The sequence below is a fragment of the Ochotona princeps genome, chromosome 1, assembly GCF_030435755.1.
Source record: "Ochotona princeps isolate mOchPri1 chromosome 1, mOchPri1.hap1, whole genome shotgun sequence".
Classification (NCBI taxonomy): Eukaryota; Metazoa; Chordata; class Mammalia; order Lagomorpha; family Ochotonidae; genus Ochotona; species Ochotona princeps.
In genome coordinates this window covers 12798241-12819121 of record NC_080832.1, presented here as the reverse complement: position 1 = coordinate 12819121, position 20881 = coordinate 12798241, and the positions used below count along the sequence as shown (strand labels likewise).

The following is a 20881-nucleotide window of genomic DNA, read 5'->3' as shown; positions in this document are numbered from 1 at the left end:
TGTATGTTCTGAGGAGCCCAGCTGCCAAAGCAGGGGGAAGCAGCCAGTCACATGGCTACAGGGCCCACAGGATGGAAAGAAAAAAAAAACCTGCACAGTAGAAACACAAGCATTCCTAGGGTGAGGCAAATGATGAATTTATTTCTGGAATCTTAGTAAAATAAGTATTGTTGGGTAGAAATTACATTATTCACAGATTATTTAAAAAAGGAAGAATGGTGTTATGCGGCACAACTGAATGGCAGAAAGCCAAAGTGCAATTCAGTAAAGGGCAGTGAGGTGTGAACTTCACCATCACCTCTCTAGATCCAAGGGTGTTGAGTGGCCTCTCCATGCGCCGGCCTCTTCCAATTCATATTTTTATTTAAAGCAACAGAAAACAGGACTGAAGGTAATTTATTCTGGCAAGCAAAGGAAGCACACATAATCTGCATTGTACATTTTGATTATAGGAACCCTACCAGGACATCTATCTTTAATGGACAGCTAACCCTATACACAGTGCTGTTGCACTGAGGGGAGGGTGATTGTCCATGGTTATCCTCATGTCTCCAACACATTGAGGCTCCAAAGTGTTATCCTCTAGCCTGGACTAAAAAAAACTAGGACAATCTTGCACAAAGCACATGTCGAATGCAGGAGTTAACCCTTATATTATGAACAAAGGAGAAACAGATACTGACAACAGTGTATGACAGCCAGTGGAGAAACTCCAAGCACCATCTCTTATACATACCTTTCCACCTATGTGTAGTTTCTGAAAACAAGCCAGAGTTCATAACCACACACAGACTGGTATTACACAAAATGATCATACATGCACAAGCTGAAATGGGATTTCAGGGGTCGATGCTGTGGCGCACTGGCTAACGCAACAGGCTACGCCACTGGATTCCCACAAGTGCACTGGTTTGAGTCCTGGCTGTTCCCTTATGATCCAGATCCCTGCTAATGGGACTGGAGAAACAGTGGCAGACAGACCACGTGCTTGGACCCTTCCACACACGTAGGAATCCCAGAAGCATCTCCTCACTCCAAGCTTCAAACTAGCCCAGCTTGGGTTGTTGTTAAAAGCAATTTTTAAAAATGCAATTTCAATAACTGTGTCTAAAAACAGCTGGAGTTGAAGGTGATGTGTTGAGTGGCTCCAAGAACTGCAGTTAGCTTAAAAAAATAAAAGCCCAAATGAACAAACATAAAATGAACCTGTAGCTTTGAGTGCTTTACATAGCCACCAGCTCTGTGACCTACGAGTTCTATGCTTTGTCTGAATACCAGGCAGGCCAATTCTTACGGTTATTGTGCAAATTAAATGAAAAAATCCATGTAGAGTGCTCAGGCATAATGCTTGTCAAATAGAGATTTCATTATTTCCTCAATCCCTGTTAATGCATTAAAACAGCACACATCTATATAAATGGATTAACTTTTCTTCATTTACACAATCATTTCATACAAGGATTTATCTGAAATTTGAGCTCCTTTAGCAAAACTTGAAAATGCAATGCACTTATACCAACATTTAGAGTAACATTTTTAATGCTGTCAACACCATTATTTGAATTGATAACACTGTTACCTGAATTTTCTGAAGACTTGTTGAAACTTCACTAATATTTTGAGGTATATCAAAACATTTGGCAGTAGCGATTTTTGCATTAACCATCCACTGCTGGAAATCCCTGAAGGCTTTTCGGAATCTTTGCTGTAAAATCTGTTCTTTATTCTGGCAGCCCTTTGATGCTTGCAAGCAAAGGCTGAAAAAAATGTTTGGAGAATTTAATGGAAGGACAAAAAGGTAAAGTTAAGATAATGTTGGAGAGAATATGTGAACTTCATTTATATAGTTACTGTTTAATGAATGCTACTTTTTGAAATCATACCTTAAAATAAATAAGCCTCCAGCTTCTAATTTGTACAAAAATATTTTTAATAACAAAATGCTCTATACTCACCAGTTATATTCTTTAATCAGGCCTGAAACTCTTCCACTGTATGTAGTCAGGTCTCTGGAAAACCGACAGAGTTCATTCAGCTGAGACTTGAGACTCTCTGTCCTTGGCTCCTCTTTCCGTAGAGCATCGAGAACCTCCTGTTAGGGCACAAGACAACAGAGTGAGCATTTCAATCAGATCATCTCCATATCTTTCGCCATGCCTGCATGGATTGGATAACTTATGAATGAGGGAGGAAACACCACAGATTGAGTAAAGAAATGAGATAAATATTTTTAGAACACCCCATGACCAATTATTACATTTGGCTGATTTTATCTTTTTCTAGTCATGGGTAAACGCTACTGCATTGAATGTTGTGAAATAGTTGATTCAGTGTTCAAATGACAAAGTGAAACAATAAAAAGCATTAAACATCTTATATTAAAAAAATACAGTCTAGCTAGGACATCAAGGGTAATTTGGTAAATAAATCATTTCAAAGAAAAGCAATACAGTAGTTGTGCTTGTCTTCATCTAGGGAGTTTCATAATCCAGAAAAACATTGATACAATAGGCACTTATGCATGAAACCATGAAATGAATTCATTACTGATAAATTCAGACCTGTGGATTAAAAATTGCTAAGGCCAAAGTAAATTGTGCATGGTGTCTGTTCTTGCAGAGTTCACAGAGCCAATAGATAAGAGAAACACACACAAACGGATCCTTGCTGTGCTCTGTGTACTCCTAAGTCCAAGCTGTCTTAGGTCTTGGCAAGCACAGCTTTCAAACCAAAGCCACATTCATCTGTATTGCAGGTACAATGAACAAATGATGCTATGAGCGACAGTACTTGGCACAGTCCTTACGCTGTAAGGGACTTAATTAGTGCAATCACTGGGAACATGACTCCCAGATAGTCAGTTGGGACTGTCAACACAGCAACATCTTCAAAGCAAAACAATAAAGAGGCAGAAAAAGAATAGTGAATGCTTCAAGAGTTGTTCGAGTTACTGTTCCTGATCTCAGAGATACCTGTCCAGGGACGACCCAGTTTTCTAGAGAAATCACAGCCCTCCACAAACCAGGTCAGTGAGGCAGGGCTCACTGTGGTGAATGACACCGCTGTTCTGGAAACTAGAAGACTAAGCACACTGGGTCTCCACTCACTCCACAGGCAGGACAACAGGTCTGGTCTGTTCCCTCCAAGCTCTTTCCATCATGTACCCCTTTGCCTCTGCATGTTGATCCTCACAGGTCCCTGACATTACATCCTCCCAATTTGACTCCTCTTTTGCAATTTCCTCCCTTGAGTTTTCTCAATGCCCAGTAATTTGACATCTTACTGCTGTTCTTTGACCACAGTTCTATGGATGGGCAAGATGTAGCCATTCCCGAAACCTCTGGTCAAATCATTACTGCTCTGTGGACCCTCCAGCCTCCTCTGTCCCTCAGGGCTTCTCTGAACATCAGTCACAATCCATGTCATCTTCAACGCTATGCTTGCTTCTGTGTCTCCACCTCAACTCCAACCTGGCAGGCAGGGATGGTGGCTGGTCTCCTGGTTTCTCCATTCTTGATTTAGATCAGTGTAATTTTTATTTACAAAACTCATAAATAAAACAAGACAATTTCTCTCTGAAATTCCAACCGCCAAGCAAGAGACAACTGTTCTCCAGAAATGAATCAATTATCCAAAGGTTAAAACACTGAGACTCAAGTCATTCAAGAAGAAATTAGGTGACAATAAATGTGAAAAGCTTCTGACTGAAACTTTACACTTAAAAATTTCCATGATTTATATTATATAAAATATAACATTTTATGTCACATTATATATTCATACTTAAATAATTGGTAAATTCCCAATGCTAAATCTAAATATTGAAATAGATGAGTTTTGCAAACAGTGTAAATAGGTTTTCTGTAATCTCATGCTCTTTATAGAACATTTTAAAAGATTTCTTGAGCATCATTTAATTTCAGAAAACAAATGTGTGTGAAGATTTGGGATTAGTGTAGTGATTGCCGCCAATGAAAAGGACCCCCTAACAGCAAAAGCAATGCCAAAAGAAGGCTAGCAAATCCAGCTTCTAAACACTTTCCTGTGTACTCAGCATTACTGAAATCCAAGGGATCATCAAGAAGTTAATAGAAAAATACATAATTATTAAAAATTTTGCATGGGCCTTAAAAGGTTTTGACTCCAAGTAAACTTGCCTTTACATATTACTTTTCTAGAAACTGAAGCTTCTTTGTATTGTATCCAATTGAAGGTAAAATGCCATTTTAGTTGTAACAAAAAATATGAATATGGAGAGGCGAAGCAGTATTGCCCTGGAAGTGGGTCTATGGGTAAGGCCATTCACTTGGAATTGTTAGCACAATTCCAATTCCACAAATTCCAAATAACAAACTTGCTATGATTTTATTATCATATGCATTTGTATAGGTCTCATACATTATTTTCAATATCAATGTAGGAATAAAATCCAAGAATAATGTGATCTAAGTATGATAATTTTTTTTAAAGTTTGACTCATATTAATGAATAGGAAAGAGAAAGAAACAAAACACCACAATTTATTTTTTATAATCTGTGCTTGCCTTATCCAAACATACTTCCATAGAATTATTCCCAACGTTTTTGTCCTATATACAGAATTGATTTTTATCCTTTCTTCTGGTACATTAACCTAAGGAAAAGCATTAATTATACAAAACCCTAAACCTAGAGACATTACCAGTAAAATAGCATGAAGACAGGATTATAACATTTTTATTTTATAGTGTGCTATCTTTGTACCCAACAGTTGTAAAACAAGACAATGCTGGCACCGCTGTCTGACTCTCACTGGCTGCAGCTATTTCGAAACGATCATAACATAAATAGAAGCCGAGTTTACTTTACAACTTCCTTTTAAGGACACCCATGATTTGCAGCATGATACAACAGCAGTTACTGAAAAGTCTTTCAAATACACAATTTCATTGGAAAAGAAAGAACAAGAAATAAAGGAGGTGTGTAGCCTCTGCCTGTCTTCCCTTTCCGAAGGAGGTACTCTTAACTAAAAAATAAATAAATAAATCAACGTCCAGGAGGTAACCAGCAAACCTGACCTAGGGGCTGAGTTAAGGAGGCTAATTCAGGCAATAGCTGTCAAAACCACCCTCACCAGGGCTAATCAGAGTGCAAACCACTCCTTGAGCCCTCACTGGTGTGGAGAGCAACAAATGTGTTTTTCGAAGCTGTAATTCAACACTTGATTGAAACAGTTAATTGGCCAGAAGACAGCTATGACTCTGTGTCTATTTATGTCCCTGCCCACAGGCCATTTTTTCAGACTTGGTGTCCGAACAGCATTGCAAACTGTTACACCATCAGAACCAAAGTCCAGTGTCTCCACGAAACAGCAACACTGCGCATGGCAAACAACTGCTGTTCCGCAGTATGTTAATTTGTACAAAAGGTCAACTGAAAACAGAACGAAACAAAACAAAAACTACTTTATATTTCCCAGTTTGACTGTTGCATGTTTGTAGTTAGCAAAGATTTTCTTTTCTTAGCAAGCATTTGAGCCAAACATTTTTTTGGAAAGTTTTCTTTTAGCCCAAGAGCCAAGAGAGAGCAAGAAGCCTACTTACTCGTTCCTTGTGCCAGCATTCTGCAATCTCCTTATCCGTGTTCTTGCCTTCCAGAAGGGCCAGCTGCTGAGCCCAGGTCTTCAGGAGGGCATCAAACTGTTCCAGGGCCTGCTCCAGCTGAGCCACCTGGGCTGAGAACTCCTGTTCCGAAAGGGCCATCTGGCTGGCCAGATCCTCCAAGCTCGTGCGCGTTTGCAGCACGCTGTCTTCCCACTGCTTCCAGTCGGCGCGCAGGGCCTGCATCTCCGTGTGCATGAGCTCACACCCACTGGCAGCTGTGTTCCGTTTCACTTCAGGGGCCAGCGACTCCACTCTGCTTAGGCGGCCAGCCCCGATCTCTCTGGAATCTATCAGCTCCTGTAATGGAATATCGCCATGGTAACCAAGAAGGCCTTGTCTGAGTCACTTGGACAGCACATTTCCAACTGTGGGGCAGAGGGGGATCCTGTCCTGCTAGCAAACGGGAGCGAGTGCACCACAAGGAGCCAGAATCAGTTCCCAAGGTTTACAAGCAGGAAAGTAGCTCCGTGAGTACTCAAGCTTGTGGGAAAATAAAAAGAATTGGCGACATCCTAAAACAAATTAAACAGGCATGCTAAACTCTGGTATCATTTGACTATGTGGAAGTATTTTGACAAACTTCAGTGTCTGCTGTACAAAAGCAGATAAGTCAGCAAGCTGCAGCTGAACTGGGCTGACATGGTCTCCACCCTGGTGGGGACTGACTTCTGCTCTACCAACAACCTAGCTCATCCATCACAGGCAAGGCTATTGCTCCACTCAGTTTCCAAGATGTCAGCACATTACCTTAGCTAAATTTTTTTTTATTGTGGCTAAACAAAAACATTCATAACTCACAATAAAAAATTTAAATAACTTCTAGATTGGGCTTGTTTGCTGCTATATTTTTACATTAAAAAAAATCATTAGAGGGGCTGGCACTGTGGAATAGTGAATTAAGCCACCATCCGCAGTGCAGGCATCCCACCTAATTGACACTCAAGTCCCCACTGCTCCACGTCTGACACAGCTGTCTGCTAATAGGACCAGGAAAAAAGAACATGGCCAAGTGCTTGGACCCCTGCCACCACGTGGGAGACCTTCCTGGGTTCCTGACTCGGCCTTTGGCTTTACGCAGGAATACATTTCTCTATCTCTGTCTCCATATGTTCCTCCACCTTTCAAATAAATAAAGCTGCTTAGGAAATACTAGAAATTGAATAATTTGGCTAGTTTTTTTTTTTTTTTTTTTGGTAAAAATATTTATTTGAAAGGAAGAATTACAGAACAAGTGGGAGGGACACAGAGAAATCTTCCATCCACTGGTTCACTTCTCCCAGATAGCTATATCAGCCAGGGCTGGGCCATCCTCCTTGCTTCTCCTGGGCCATTAGCAGGGAGCTGGCTCAGAGGTGAAGCAGCTAGGAGAACAGGCACTCGTATGCGATCTCAGCATCGCAGGTGCTAACTTCTTTACATCCCAATGTAATCCCCATTTTTCATCTTAAACTTACAAATATTTCTAAAGGGCCTGGCACAGTGGCCTAGCGGCTAAAGTCCTCGCCTTGAACGTGCCGGGATCCCATATGGGCACCGGTTCTAATCTTCGCAGCCCCGCTTCCCATCCAGCTCCCTGCTTGGGGCCTGGGAAAGCAATAGAGGATAGCCCAAAGCCTTGGGACCCTGCACCTGCATGGGAGACCTGGAAGAGCTCTTGGCTCCTGGCTTCAGACTGGCTCAGCTCCAGCCATTGCAGTCACTTGGGGAGTGAATCATCGGACAGAAGATATTTCTCTCTGTCTCTCCTCATCTATATCTATCTATCTAGCTAGCTAGCTAGCTAGCTAGCTACAGATATAGATATAGATATATCTGACTTTGCAATAAAAATAAATAACAAAAATTTCTAAAGAATCACAAGATAAAATTAAAATATGCATTGCTAACTGGTCACCGTAGTGGTGTCTTTTATTAAGAACAGGCTTCTGTGAGCTTTCTTGTGAAATTATCATCTACAATTTATCTGTCTTCATATCTGTTGGTAAGAACAGGATATTGTTAGTATCAACACAGTATTAGGGCTTCGCTCCAAACAGAAAAAAATGATCATGAAAAACAAAAACTTCAAGAAGAATATCAATGCCAAAAAATTAATAAAAATTGGAATGTTAAATATGATGCATGGTTTTATATATATATAAACAAATATATATAATGTATATATGCATTAATTTGTCCATACAATATTACTTGCATTTAATTAGCTTGAAATAAGTAAATCTTCTATCACAAGGCCACAATTAATACAGATCAATTTAGAAGTATTTCTCTATGTAGAAGGCTACACTATGAATATATGAAACTCCTCATTGATACGCAGCATTTAATATCCCTATTTAACTTTTGCTCAGATTTCTAAAAACCATACCTGTTTTCCACTGCATATAGCAATCAGTGACTTGGTAAAGAAACATAATTTCTTAAAAGACATAGAGTATAATAGATTAGACAATCATAATAATTTGTAGGAGCTATTTCCCATTTAGAGTTCAAAGGTTATCAACCGACAACCTCAGTTTCTCCAAATACCGTCCTGTGGATTATCTCAGCTTTCTTTGTCAAGAAAATGGGATATATCCATATTGTAATCACTAAAATTTCCTCTCCAGGCTTTGAAGAAGGACAGAATCATGGCAAAGTGCTTTGGACTGAATTTTACATGTATTCTGTTGACTTGTACTTAACCTGTAAGAACAGTGTATACACGTACAGGCATGGTAGCATGGGCACATTCCCATCCTCCCACAGGTACTCATTGTGTGGTAGAATGGTGTCTTCCCATTGGTTGTGTCTGGGGATGGGTGGACTGGTTTTGAAGACAGAGGAGGTGCTGTATTATGTCCAGCATTTTCTCCATCGTCACACACCAGCCCACATTTAGGGCCAGCAGGGCAGCATCTAACAGACTGCACCTTCTCTCATCTCCATCCAGTATTCCTGTTTCTCTCAGGCAACTCATTGTCCCATAATTTCCACCTAACACAGTATTTGGAACCCAGGAAGCAGCCTTGGTGAAAAGATTCTCTTGCTTTCCCATGTTAACTTTCCAAAAGTTGGGTCCATCTTAGCTATCTAATCTTCTCACCTGCCAACCACACATATGGTCTCTTCATGTGAAAATGGCCCTCAGGGCAATTGACAGATAGTGTGACTGTCAAATCCAGGGGCATCTTTCCATCTTCTTGCTACGTCTGAATGGGGATCACCTTCTCCACTCAGGCCTCCATTGCAACAGGTCCCCCTAGCCCTTTTACTTTGTCTCCTCTCCTTGTACTTTCTCACTTGCAAGCCCTTTTCCTCTGGGGCTCCTTGAATGGCAGCAGTGTCTAGGTTGCAACCCTGGCACATTGTCTGCTATATACAGAAGGGCGCGTCTATTTTGGTGCCTTTAATTACAAATCATGTCTAACTCTGGGTCTTCAATCAAGCTTTCTAACCTGAAATTTGGATGTGAACATTCAACTGTCTTGGAGACATTTACCATCACCTGACAGTTCAAATTGTTCTTGCACTCTTCATGACTCTCTAGGTTCCTCAGCAGCCCTTTGTTTTCCTCAAGAGATGGTACAGACCGTAAGCAACAACTTTCATGACTAATTATTTACTCCCATAGCATTCCACAACATTTTCTGGAGTACTTTCTATGTGCCAAGAGTGATGCTAACTATGTCATGTGCTTGGTCAAATTTAGTCCTTAAAACTCCATGAGGCAAATTTTAAATTGCCTTCCTTGTTTGGTTGCTTGTTATAAATCAAGAGATTGAAGTGAGGATTTTAAGTAACTTGCCCAAAGACACAACTAGAAAACCAGTAGAGGGATGATGTGTTTCTGATTATTGAGCCTGAGATGCAGACACAGAGTGAGCTGGCACTGCATGAAGTCTATTACTTAACAAAGATCAGGATGTTTGCTATTGTTCACCACTAGATTGCGAGTTCCATAGCAGGATACTTGCCCATGGTTGAAAAAAAAAATGGAAACAATGGACAATGAATGAATAATCAGAATATCACTAAGAAATGTGTGAAAGAAGCATTTGAAAGGATCTCACATATAAATAATAAAGATGTTAAAAGGTGACTTCATGATTATTTCTTTTAAATCAGCAGACACTGTAGAATTAATATTTTCAAAGCATGTACAAATATATCTTTAAAATCTGTTTTTGTCAGGGGCCTGGAGGCTAAATCCTTTGCTTGTATATGTATATGTTATTACACACATACAATGCGTACAGATATGACATATATTTGACATGATATGACATATGATGACATATTATATATGACATATCATATATCATACATGTCATATAATATGACATATATATATATTATTCTTGAGAATCAAAACAATAGCCTAGTGGTTAAAGTCCTCGCCTTGCATGTGCTGGGATCCCACATGGGTGCTGGTTCATATCCTGGCAGCCCCACTTTCCATCCAGGTCCCTACTTGTGGCCTGGGAGGGCAGTTGAGGACAGCCCAAAGCCTTGTCCCTGTACCCATTTGAAGACTCAGAAGAGACTCTAGGCTCTTGGCTTCAGATCAGCGCAGCTCCAGCCATTGTGGCCACTTGGGGAGTGAATCAATGGATGGAAGATCTTCCTCTTTGTCTCTCCTCCTGTCTGTATATCTGACTTTCCAATAAAGCTAAAATAAATCTTTAAAAAAATTATATATATATATATATATATATATATGTTATAGTGTGAGTTTATGATTTTATGTTCTGATTCCAGAAATCCCTGCCTATCTGAAATTCTTGAGCCCAACAATCTAACCAACAATTGCACCAGTATTTCCTCATCTGAAATTCAGCAACTGAGGATTCCACCATTCATCATTCCAGGATAACAATCTATCATTTTCCACAGGGAAAACATTGTAACAATATTCAAGCAATTAGAAATATGTCAAAAGATGTAAATATTTCATTTCCCTCAGAATTATGAATTTCTATTTTTGAAGTTGCCCTTACAAGAAATAAATTAAGTAATTATTTTAATGTCCTTGAAAGCAGTTCTTCTATTAAGTTGTTGGCTAGGAAAGCAGAATAAAACATCCAGAATGACATTTAAGATCTTTTCTAAAATATAAAAGGATTTCAAAAAGGAAATGAAAAGCGGAACCCAAAACTCTGCTTATTTTGGTGTTGAAAATTTTTCAAAAGCCTGTGAGATATCTTCCAACAGTTTATGAAAAATGTGTGTGATACAACAATTATGCCTGGATCTCGGTTGTCTTTTGCATAAAAATAAACATGCTTTAACTCTATTTTTCTCAAAACTTTTGAAATACCCTCATATGTTTAATTTTAAGTTACTTCATAAACTTCTTTCCCACTGTATTAGAAAATAGTATCTGGTGGGCCCGGCGGCGTGGTCTAGCGGCTAAAGTCCTCCCCTTGAAAGCCCCGGGATCCCATATAGGCGCCGGTTCTAATCCCGGCAGCTCCACTTCCCATCCAGCTCCCTGCTTGTGGCCTGGGAAAGCAGTCAAGGACGGCCCAATGCTTTGGGACACTGCACCCACGTGGGAGACCCGGAAGAGGTTCCAGGTTCCTGGCATCGGATTGGCGCGCACCGGCCGTTGCGGCTCACTTGGGGAGTGAATAATCGGACGGAAGATCTTCCTCTCTGTCTCTCCTCCTCTGTGTATATCTGGCTGTAATAAAATGAATAAATCTTTAAAAAAAAAAAAAAGAAAATAGTATCTGGTTTTATCATCTTAGCAAACTGGAATTTATTTCTTAAGCATATTTACACAAAGGAGCATATATAGACAATGTTAAATTTCGTTCATAAGTGTAGTCTTGATTTTTTATGTTTTTCATGTTTAGATTGGTGAAGTGGAAAACAATACACACCAGCATAAAACAGGAAGGGAACAATATGAATAACAAAATCTTATCCTGCAAATTTTTATCACAACTGTGTAGCACTCCAGAACTGAGGAAGCAACGCAGCACCTGTGAATTTCCTGACCTTAATTTTTGACAGCTTTTTCTGGGTGGCTGAGCAGTCTCCAGACATATCCGACCACCGATGAAGTTCCTCCTTTGCGGAATGAAGCCAGTCGGTGAACTCCTGGACTGCATCTAAATACATCAGGTGGTCTTTCACAAGATCTTCCACTTTCCTCATTTTCTCCTAGTGAGAAAAGAAAAGGCCATGTTAAAATAGTCATCATTGAGGTCCTCCAGTCAGATAGAATAATGGGCAGAAGGAGTGAGGGGTCAAGGCGAGCTGCTGTGGTACTGTATGTTCAGCCATTACTTGGAACACCTGCATCCCACACTGGAATGCCAGTTTGTGCCCCAGCTACTTGCTTCTGATCTAGCTCCCTATTAATTTGTCAGGGAAACAGCAGATGACAGTTCAAATACTTGAGTTCATGCCACCCATGTGGGAAACCAGATGGAATTCCCACTCCTGTGTTCAGACTAACAGCCCAGGCAGTTGAAGCCACTTGGAAAATCTTGGGAAATGAATCTGTGGATCACAGATCTCTCTGTCTCTGTCTGTCTGTCTGTCTGTCTCTCTGCCTTTCTGTTACTCTGCTCTTCAAACAAATGTTTGAAATAAAAAAGGCCTAGTATAGTTTCTTGCTATGTTTCCAAAGATCTCATTTCTATTCTTAATTTATTCTAGGGTTAATATCTTAAACCATATATTCTAACGGAAAGATTTGAGGAAACAATGATTTTCCTGTTAGTTTACCATTACTAGTCCTACTCTAACAATCTATTTAATTTGAATAGTGGCTAACATCTGGTGTATATCATTGTGCTCAGCACTTCAACTCCTTTTCTCAATCTATCTTCACAACAGCCATGTGATATCAATACAATTATTATCATCATTTTATAGGAAACAACTCTTAAGTTTGCAGAGGTTAAGTGATGTCGCCCCCACCCAAAAACAAATGTCAAGGCCAAAATCATACTGAGGTCTTTTGACTCTTGAGTCTTGATTCTTAATGATAACTAAGTTGAAAATTAAGAAGGCAAACCTATATATTAACAGCTGCAGTATAAATCAAAAGTTACAAAACATAAATCAAAGAATAAATCAAAGAAGTACATTTTATCTCACAATGTGTATAACATTCATAAATATACCAGGGGAAAATCATGTAGAAAATATTCACATAAAGAACTGATAATATTTAATATGACTATATTTCAAAGATATGAAAATACAGCTTTAAGTAAGATGAGAAATAAATACAATACTTTGTAAATTGAAATCTTGGAAACAGACTTATATTTACTATAACTCTATATATACCACCAAAAACAAACACTGATCCTTGATGAACAATCTTTCCAAAAATGAAAAAAAAAGTGGAGAAATACAAAATTTAAAAAATAGCAAAGATTAAGATTGTACTCAAAGGTGGTATATGAACTTACTCACAAATGTTCCCATTTGGAGGCAGTTTATTTTCCTGTAACTTAACTAGTGACTATCTTGGTGCTTCTGCAAGATAAAGCACTAACCTTGGCAACAGTCACTATATCGTTAAACTGAACTTTGAGTTCCTCTTGAACCGATTCCTTGAAGGACTCGTCCCCTGTCTTCTCGTAGAGCTCCCTCGACTTGGCAGAGAGGCGGTGAAGGGCTCCGCTGCGTTCATCTGCCTCGGACACGATGGCCTGGAAGTGGTCCAGCAGGGAAAACTTCTCTTTCAGACCAGGCTGCAGCTGTATGGGATGTGCTACTTTCTGATCCACTGACTCCATCCATTGTTCCAACTGGTTCTTCCTCTCCATGTAGTCATTCCATTGGCTCATTACAGACTCTAAAGTGCTGAAATCAATATCACATATAATAAAATGAAATATTTGACATCTCTACTGAAAACCAATCACAATGTCATGATAACTGTGTACATTGTTTTAATCAAAAAAACTGTTAAGTGAATTGAATAGAAAAAGAGAAACTACTAATGATTCATAGATGTGTGATGCAATCCCTTCAAATTAAGTAATTCTATGTGAAATTTGAAGAAAGAAGTTGTAGTAAAGTCTCATACAGGCACTTAGAGACTTGTCTTCCAAATTCAAATTGTCCTAAATACCTGAACCCCACTCAAAGAGACAAATGTATGCATTTTGCTGTCAAAAAAATTAACACTGCAACATTAACTTTATCTAATACACTCAAATCAACTCCTTACTTTCTTAGATTTAGTTTTTTCTTACTGAAATAAAACGGTAATGATGTGTTCACTGGAGTTCAAAACTCAAGGTATTCTTCCTGGGTAAATATTGTTACTATGTTGGGTTTTGTAATAGTAAACACACACACACCCTAGTGCTTCAGTGTTGAGCCCGACCACTCAGTTTTACACATTATCTTGGGCTCTCCATGGGGATGGCCCTCAACCCCAACCTCAACCTCCTTTACATCTGAGCATGCCATCTTGCAGTTATGATGTATGGTACATGAGCTTCTAACCAATTATCCTGCTGTAAACAAACCTTCACCAATTTCTCACGCCATTGGTTTCACATCAATAGAAACTCAGCATACATAAATCCCCATCCTTTACTTCAAACATTTTTTTTAGCCAACCATTGATTTAACTTCTGAGACACTAGTGCTGTAATGAACAGCACAACAAAGATGTTTTTATTCAATAATTACCAAACAGGATATTTACTTTATGAAGTATAGGAAGTAAAAGGATTATTACAAAATAGAAGTATAACCAATGGTAATGTCTCATTGTTTTTATGCCTAGATATATCTCATCAATTCTACCCTCATTACTGAATAGTGAGAATCTATTTTATGCAAGCAGTTCGAAGTTTTTGTAATAAAATAGAACTACAGCTAAGGTTTTTTTTGTGTTAAAGATTTTAAATAGGGAAATAGAGAAAATATCAGAAATGTTCCAAAAAGAGGTAACTTTTGTACTTTCTCTTGAAGAGTTACCACTGTATTATTTTATCATCGATAACATAGTAGTAAAAAGATTTCAGAAAAGAAAGAACAGTAGCAGAAAAGTCCCGGGCATGTAAAGCAGATATAGGTTTGGAGGAGAGCAAGTAGCTTCAAAGAGCTTCTCTTTGTTTTACACATGAAGTATGTATAATCATATCACAGATTTCTCACAATTACCATGAAAGACAGTTTTTTTTTAATCTAGAAAAACTTCATTTTACAGGGACAGGATAGGAGGCGCAGCAGCTGCCCAAAGGGCAGGGTGTTTGCAACTAGGCTTCATTCCCAGAAGATGGGGTTTTGAATTAAATAATTAGACCAATAAAATATATATAGGAAATTTTCTGAAACATCCGTAACAAAGGCCCTTCCCTGGGATCCCCCCAAGGCCTGCCCTGTGGGTCTTCCAGAGTCTTCAGAGCCCAGTCTGAACTGGCCTTTTCTGCACTGCACCCTACCTTAGTCTGAGCTCTTACCAGGCAAGAGCTGTGTAGGTTTTGATCTTGCTTTTTCAATTATTCTAACACAAGCATTTGGTTAGTGTGTAGTTGCCAAATTTAATTCCCTTGCTGAGATAGGAAGTAACTACACTAGTCTGCTTCTCACTTTTAGCATTTGATGCCACCATCTGGAAAATACACACTCATAATTCTATCCAATTTTATGAAGCTGGCACCTTACCAAGCATTCAGAAGTTTAGTTTCAGCTCCACCAGTCTACTGTACTGAGTAAGAGAATCAAAGGGTCTGATTTTTTTTTTTCTTTGCTGAACATTCTGAGTTATTACTACTAAGGTCATGCAATGAGGTGCCCTCATGACTAAATAGCAGAGCTATCCCCACTGTCACAAATTAAAAACACTTTGCACATTTCTTATGTCTCAAGGCACGGGTATGATCTCTAGTTGATGAAAAGTTTATACTAAGACTGAACTGTTGGGTTCAACTTACTTTCCCATATGCTTTTCCAAACAGCCAAAACTTGCTCAAGTTAAAAAAGGACATCTCCTTGCTGTGATGAATTTACAAAACGGTATTTCTAGTAATTCCATGTTATATACAAGATTTCAAGTAAGATATTAAAGAGGGGAGTGTCAATATTAAATAAAATAAATCAAAACAGAAATAAGCAAGTAAACAAACAGGAACTAGTTTATGACCCATGAGCAATGTGGCGCAGGCAAAGACAGGCATACACACAGCTGGCTTTATGAAGCAGCACACTGGGCAACTTGACACAGGATCCCTCAGCACTGGCCCATCATGTCCCTAACCCAGCCAGGTTGACTTGAGCAAATAAGCACTGAAAAGATGCGATGCTCTGTACCTCTGAGCACGAACAGCGGAGCTCATGACGTCAGCCCACACCTCTTTCAGGGTCTGCAACTGCACCTGGATCACCTGCTGACCCTCTTGGTTGCTGCTTCTCAAGGCTTGCTCCCCTTTGCCAATGGCCATGTTCAGCTTCACCTCCCCTTCCCCTCTCATCAGCAGAATGTCCTGGGAGCGAAGGATGAACAAGCGTTACTAGCAGTAGGAAAACATTCTCTATGTAAGTGACTTAGGCTCCTCATGAGAATTCAGGGAGATGGAAAGTTCGTGATACTGGTGCAGAAATTGTAATTTTTAACATTCTCCCTGATGTGCACAGATTTTATTTCCAAAGTGAAAACTACCTGTTAAAAACCTGAGAGCCATCTGCCTTCACTGCTTGGTAAAGTTCACCTGCACTGCCACAGTCTGGGGTGGTGGTCTCCTTTGTGCTTGGAACACACCCCTTCTTACTTCAGTTATGACACCTACATTTGAACTGTGCTGTGAGCAACAATTCACAGATTGTTCTCTGTTAATAACTAAAGGACTCCCAGAATACAAGAACCAATGCTACGTCTACATGCCTGGCAATTTACACAGGTGCTTGCTGTTTAATCACTGAAAGCAGTTTTAAAGGATTTTAAAGCTATTAACACAAGGCAAGACAGGAACCGTCCCTATCCCTTCTGTTACGTTTCTCCAGCTTAATACACAGTCTGCATTTAGAGACACCCCCAGAGCAGCTAGACTCCAACTCAAATGCCAGCGGTGCTAACCCAAGCAATCTGCAGCTGCTGTCACAGTCTCCTTTACCTGGATCTGAGCCAGCCTTCTCTCCAAGGTGTCTTTGCTGCCAGTGGTGCTGTCTGCACTAGCCAGTCTGTCTTGAACATCTTTCACCCAGGACCACATGCTCTGCAGGGCGTCCTCCAGGGCTTCGTGCTCCTGGATTGCCACCTGACAGCTGCGCAGCTTCTCTCTGGTCATCCTGAGCAAGTTCTGGTAGCTGGTGAGCAGCTGGGAGCACAGGCGGCCCTCTTTGCCAGCTCCGTGGCCTTCCTCACTGAGCAGCTGCCCTCTCTGGGAAAACTTATCAAGCGACTCTCTGGAAAAAAAAAAAAAGGAAAAACATTTTTAGAAATTCTGACCTTCTAGACAGTGGGGGAGTGATCAGAGATTGTTGACGTTGGAGCAAGAGGCAGGCTAGAGCTTAGAACTGACATGCCAGTATAATTAGAACCCTGGGAACTGGGCTGGCTGCTTGCGTCCTCTTGTGGTCTCTCACAGTGTGGTTCAGACACACTTGGGAATAGGATTCATTCTGTGTTGGTCCACGACCAAATGCCAGGGATGGCGCCAACTGTCTTGCTAGGAATTCAGTCCAGAAAATGGGCCCAGGTTTTCTCTGGAGGTTCATTATTAGCAGCTCTCTGTTCCTAGTTAATGCTTTTACCATGAAAAATTCCTGGAAATGTTCCCGGGGCTAATGCATGTACACAGTTATTCGCCTCACCAGGAAATTTCTTTCATTAATGGATCACAATATACACGATAGTGGTCTCCTACGATTTTATCTCCTAGCATTGCTACATCCACCTTGGTATAAGTATACTCTGATGTTCACATGAATCCCCTTTGTAAACAGCACATGACTACAAAGCAGGTGCTTCCTTCATGAGCACCTTGGCACTCCTGTTCCATTCCAAGCTGTATCATCTGAACTCAGGGTAGGCATCACAACCCCAGGCGGTATCCACAACCACCCAGGACATGGCATAGAATGCAGAGCTTCTCACATGCATCCATGTTAGTGGTCCTGGTGTCACCCAGCATCCCCAGGCTCAGTCCACTGGGCTTCCATTGCCTGAGGCAAGGGCTCCAACCTTCATCATATCGCACAGGGCACACACACTACTGAGCAGAGACAAAATGCTATGAATGTTCTCCCATCGACCACTTGGGGTGTGTTCCAGAGTTTTCTTCAGGTCAAGGAGAAAACATTTGCCCTTCGAAGCCTCTAGAATGCCTGGCTGCCTTCCTTTAATTTTACAAAATTCTGAATTGTTATTTGCATATCAGGAAAGACCTCTAGATACCAGAGGGGAGAGTGGGGACATCTTGAAACAGGTGATGTGACTACTACAGAGAAAACAAAGGGTGTGAACTAGTATATCCCACTTTCTGTTTCCCCCTCTTACAGGCTCTGATGAGAAAAGTCCAAGGCGTCTCAAGCATGGGTGATTTAACAATATATAACATATCTCCCCAAATACCTGGCTAACTAAAACTACTGCCATGAAGAAATCCAACGGGTGTGAAAGCGCCAGAGACAAGCACATGAGAGGGATCAGGTCACCCGGCTGGAGAATCCTAGCAATCAGCTATTACACTCAGCGCATCCTAAAGTGGCTGCTCTGGAGGCAAAGAACCTGAAGGCAAGTGCATTTCAGGACTCCTGGCACTTGGTCCCAACCTACCAGCGAGTAAAATTTCAAGGACTTTCTCAGGGCTAAAGCCTGCCAGTATCAGAAAAACAAGGAGGAGTAAAGAAAGACATTGACTTTGGTGATTAAGCAAGATGTTTGGGCCACTTTCTCCGAGGTAGTTAGGGTAATTGATGAAAGTAAATACAAAGAAGAATAAAACAGAGTCCAGAGAAGAGGAAAATGAGAATATGCCAAGTAAGTTTTTCAGAAAGTTTTCAGTTTAGAATTATGGTATTATTTGATTAATTCTGTGCAATTTTTTGATACTATCCTGGACCATGGGAATAAAAACATAATTAAAATCTAAAGCACTTAACAGTGAGGAACTCACAGGTGGGAACTGGGTGAAAAGAATTTGCAAAGGTTTGAACAGGTGGGACACAAGACAGCTGTTTTCAGTATGGGTCCTGTTCTCCATTTGTTTGCATGCTTTTCCCCAGAGTTAAGGAATGCGAGGCATTAGGGATTAGGTGATATCGACTCAATTGGTGACACCTGATAATTTATCTGATTAAGAAAGTACCATCAGCTTCAGACAGAGCAAACTTGGACGGCAAGTTTGTCTTCTAAGGGTGAGGAATTATTCCAAAATGACAGGGTGAGAACGGACAGGGAACAGGTGTGAAAGGTGGGAGGGGTAGAAGGCACAGCTCGGAAAACATAACCAGAAATGAAGAGCTAACAACATCAGCAAAGAAGAAGAATCACAAAGAGTTGTTTTTGCTTTCCTGACTCTCATGAGGATGGGTAGATGGGAAATCCATCGGCTGGCTATGACGGGTGAACGGATGGAAACTGGCTCTCCAGTATTAATTTTGTATCTTTACAATCACTGTGAAGTCATGGTTTTCTCTTCTCCACATCACCTTCACATTAATATTAATAGATTCTCAAAATAACCCCAGAGTAGAAGGTACAAAGTTATTAGCATAATAAGTGGAGGCTACATGCAGGAATTCTAGGAGTGGAGTTCCATGGCTGAATATTTGCATTAAAGACAAGGTTCTGGGGTTCAGACAATGTAACTCCACCTGCACACTCCTCAAATCCAAAAGGCCTCAAAGATGCAGCATCATCTGAATTTGTATTCTAGAATTTCACAATGGGGAAAACATTGTTAGCAACAGCCAACCACCAACCAAAACTAAACCGAATAGCCAATCAAGCCAGCAGTTTGAACCCTAACAGCAGGGAGAGAACCCCCAGCCCTTCAACGTAACATACCTGGCAGCCAGTAATTCGCCCAAAAACATTTCAACTTTGTGAACTTCATTTTTCTTCTCAGGAACACTCTGTTTACTTTCTCCCAAGTTCTCTGTGTTTAACCTCTCTTCCATTTCATGGATCCACAAGTTCAGTTTTCTGTGCTGATCCTCAAAGCTAAAGAAAATTTCAAACAAAAATAGCAGAAAAAAATGCTCTGCGTCACACATAAGCTCTAGTGGTTGACATCAGAGTGTCATTTCTACGACATTTAAAATCTTATGAATCTTCAGGTCATAGAAGCATGTATCCTTCAGCCCGCCCATCAAAGAAGAAGTGAGAAAATACAGTTGTATCTTTTGAGATTCAGGCCGAATCTCACGTATCTGGACTCCCTTCATGGCTTACAGCTGCCTGCAGGAGGATCTCCATGTCGCCATTCACTTAACCCCACATCTTACACAGGGACCCTTAAGATAAGGCCGGTGGGCAAGCAGAGCAGTGGAAAAACAGAGGAAAAAGGGTTCTCTGTGTCTTCATTTGTTACACTAATTTGAAGCTAAGCTTAGAAATTATGTCAGCTTGCAAAGAAACCCGTTACTGTCACCACAAAGGCCCTGAAACTATATCAACAATGTTCCCATACCTATTAGTTTTCTTTCTCTTCCTCTAAATGTTTATTTACCTCCATTTACATGTGACTTTAATGGGTATTTTCTGTCATAAGTCCATCCCAGCAGGAATAAACACAAAAATAAGATTTTAATAATTTAAAAACTGGGATGTCAAATTTCCCATATCATATAAAGATCATATATATTTTTTCTATTTGAAAGAATTTGGTAACCTACATATATATGTGTGTGTGTGTGTGTGTGTGTGTGTGTGTGTATATATATATATATAGAAAGAGAGAGAGAGAGAGAGAGAGAATGCTTCTATGATCTGGTTCACTCCTCAAATGCCACCGTGGTCAGGGTGAGGCCAGGTCAAAATCAGGATCCAGGAAACCAATCTGGTCTCCCACATGAAAAGCAGGACAACACTACGGAGCCATCACCTGCTGTCCTTAGGGTGTGCATTAGCAGGAAGGTAGCTGGGACCACAACTAGGAACCAACTGCTATGACTAAGGCAAGTGTCTTCATTACTATGTCAAATGCCTACCATAAGATGCAGTATCCTGGGTTAACCAAAGAGACAAAAGTTACATGTAGATACATCATTTACAAATACTAGTGAATAAAATCTCTTCATTTATGTAGAAAGTAAAATCAAACAATATC

At 40.2% G+C, this 20881-nt stretch overlaps 1 protein-coding gene across 1 annotated transcript in view; it reads right to left on the bottom strand.

Annotated features, from left to right (window-relative positions):
• SYNE1 (spectrin repeat containing nuclear envelope protein 1) overlaps positions 1-20881 on the bottom strand; it is a 465933-nt gene that overhangs the window by 227576 nt on the left and 217476 nt on the right. The window contains exons 50-57 of the mRNA XM_058663996.1: positions 19618-19773; positions 16721-17012; positions 15921-16093; positions 13145-13454; positions 11628-11792; positions 5583-5939; positions 1956-2092; positions 1580-1757 (exon numbers count right to left, since the gene is read on the bottom strand). Of these exons, the coding sequence (XP_058519979.1) occupies positions 1580-1757; positions 1956-2092; positions 5583-5939; positions 11628-11792; positions 13145-13454; positions 15921-16093; positions 16721-17012; positions 19618-19773 (1768 nt within the window). The remainder of the gene's footprint in view (positions 1-1579; positions 1758-1955; positions 2093-5582; positions 5940-11627; positions 11793-13144; positions 13455-15920; positions 16094-16720; positions 17013-19617; positions 19774-20881) is intronic.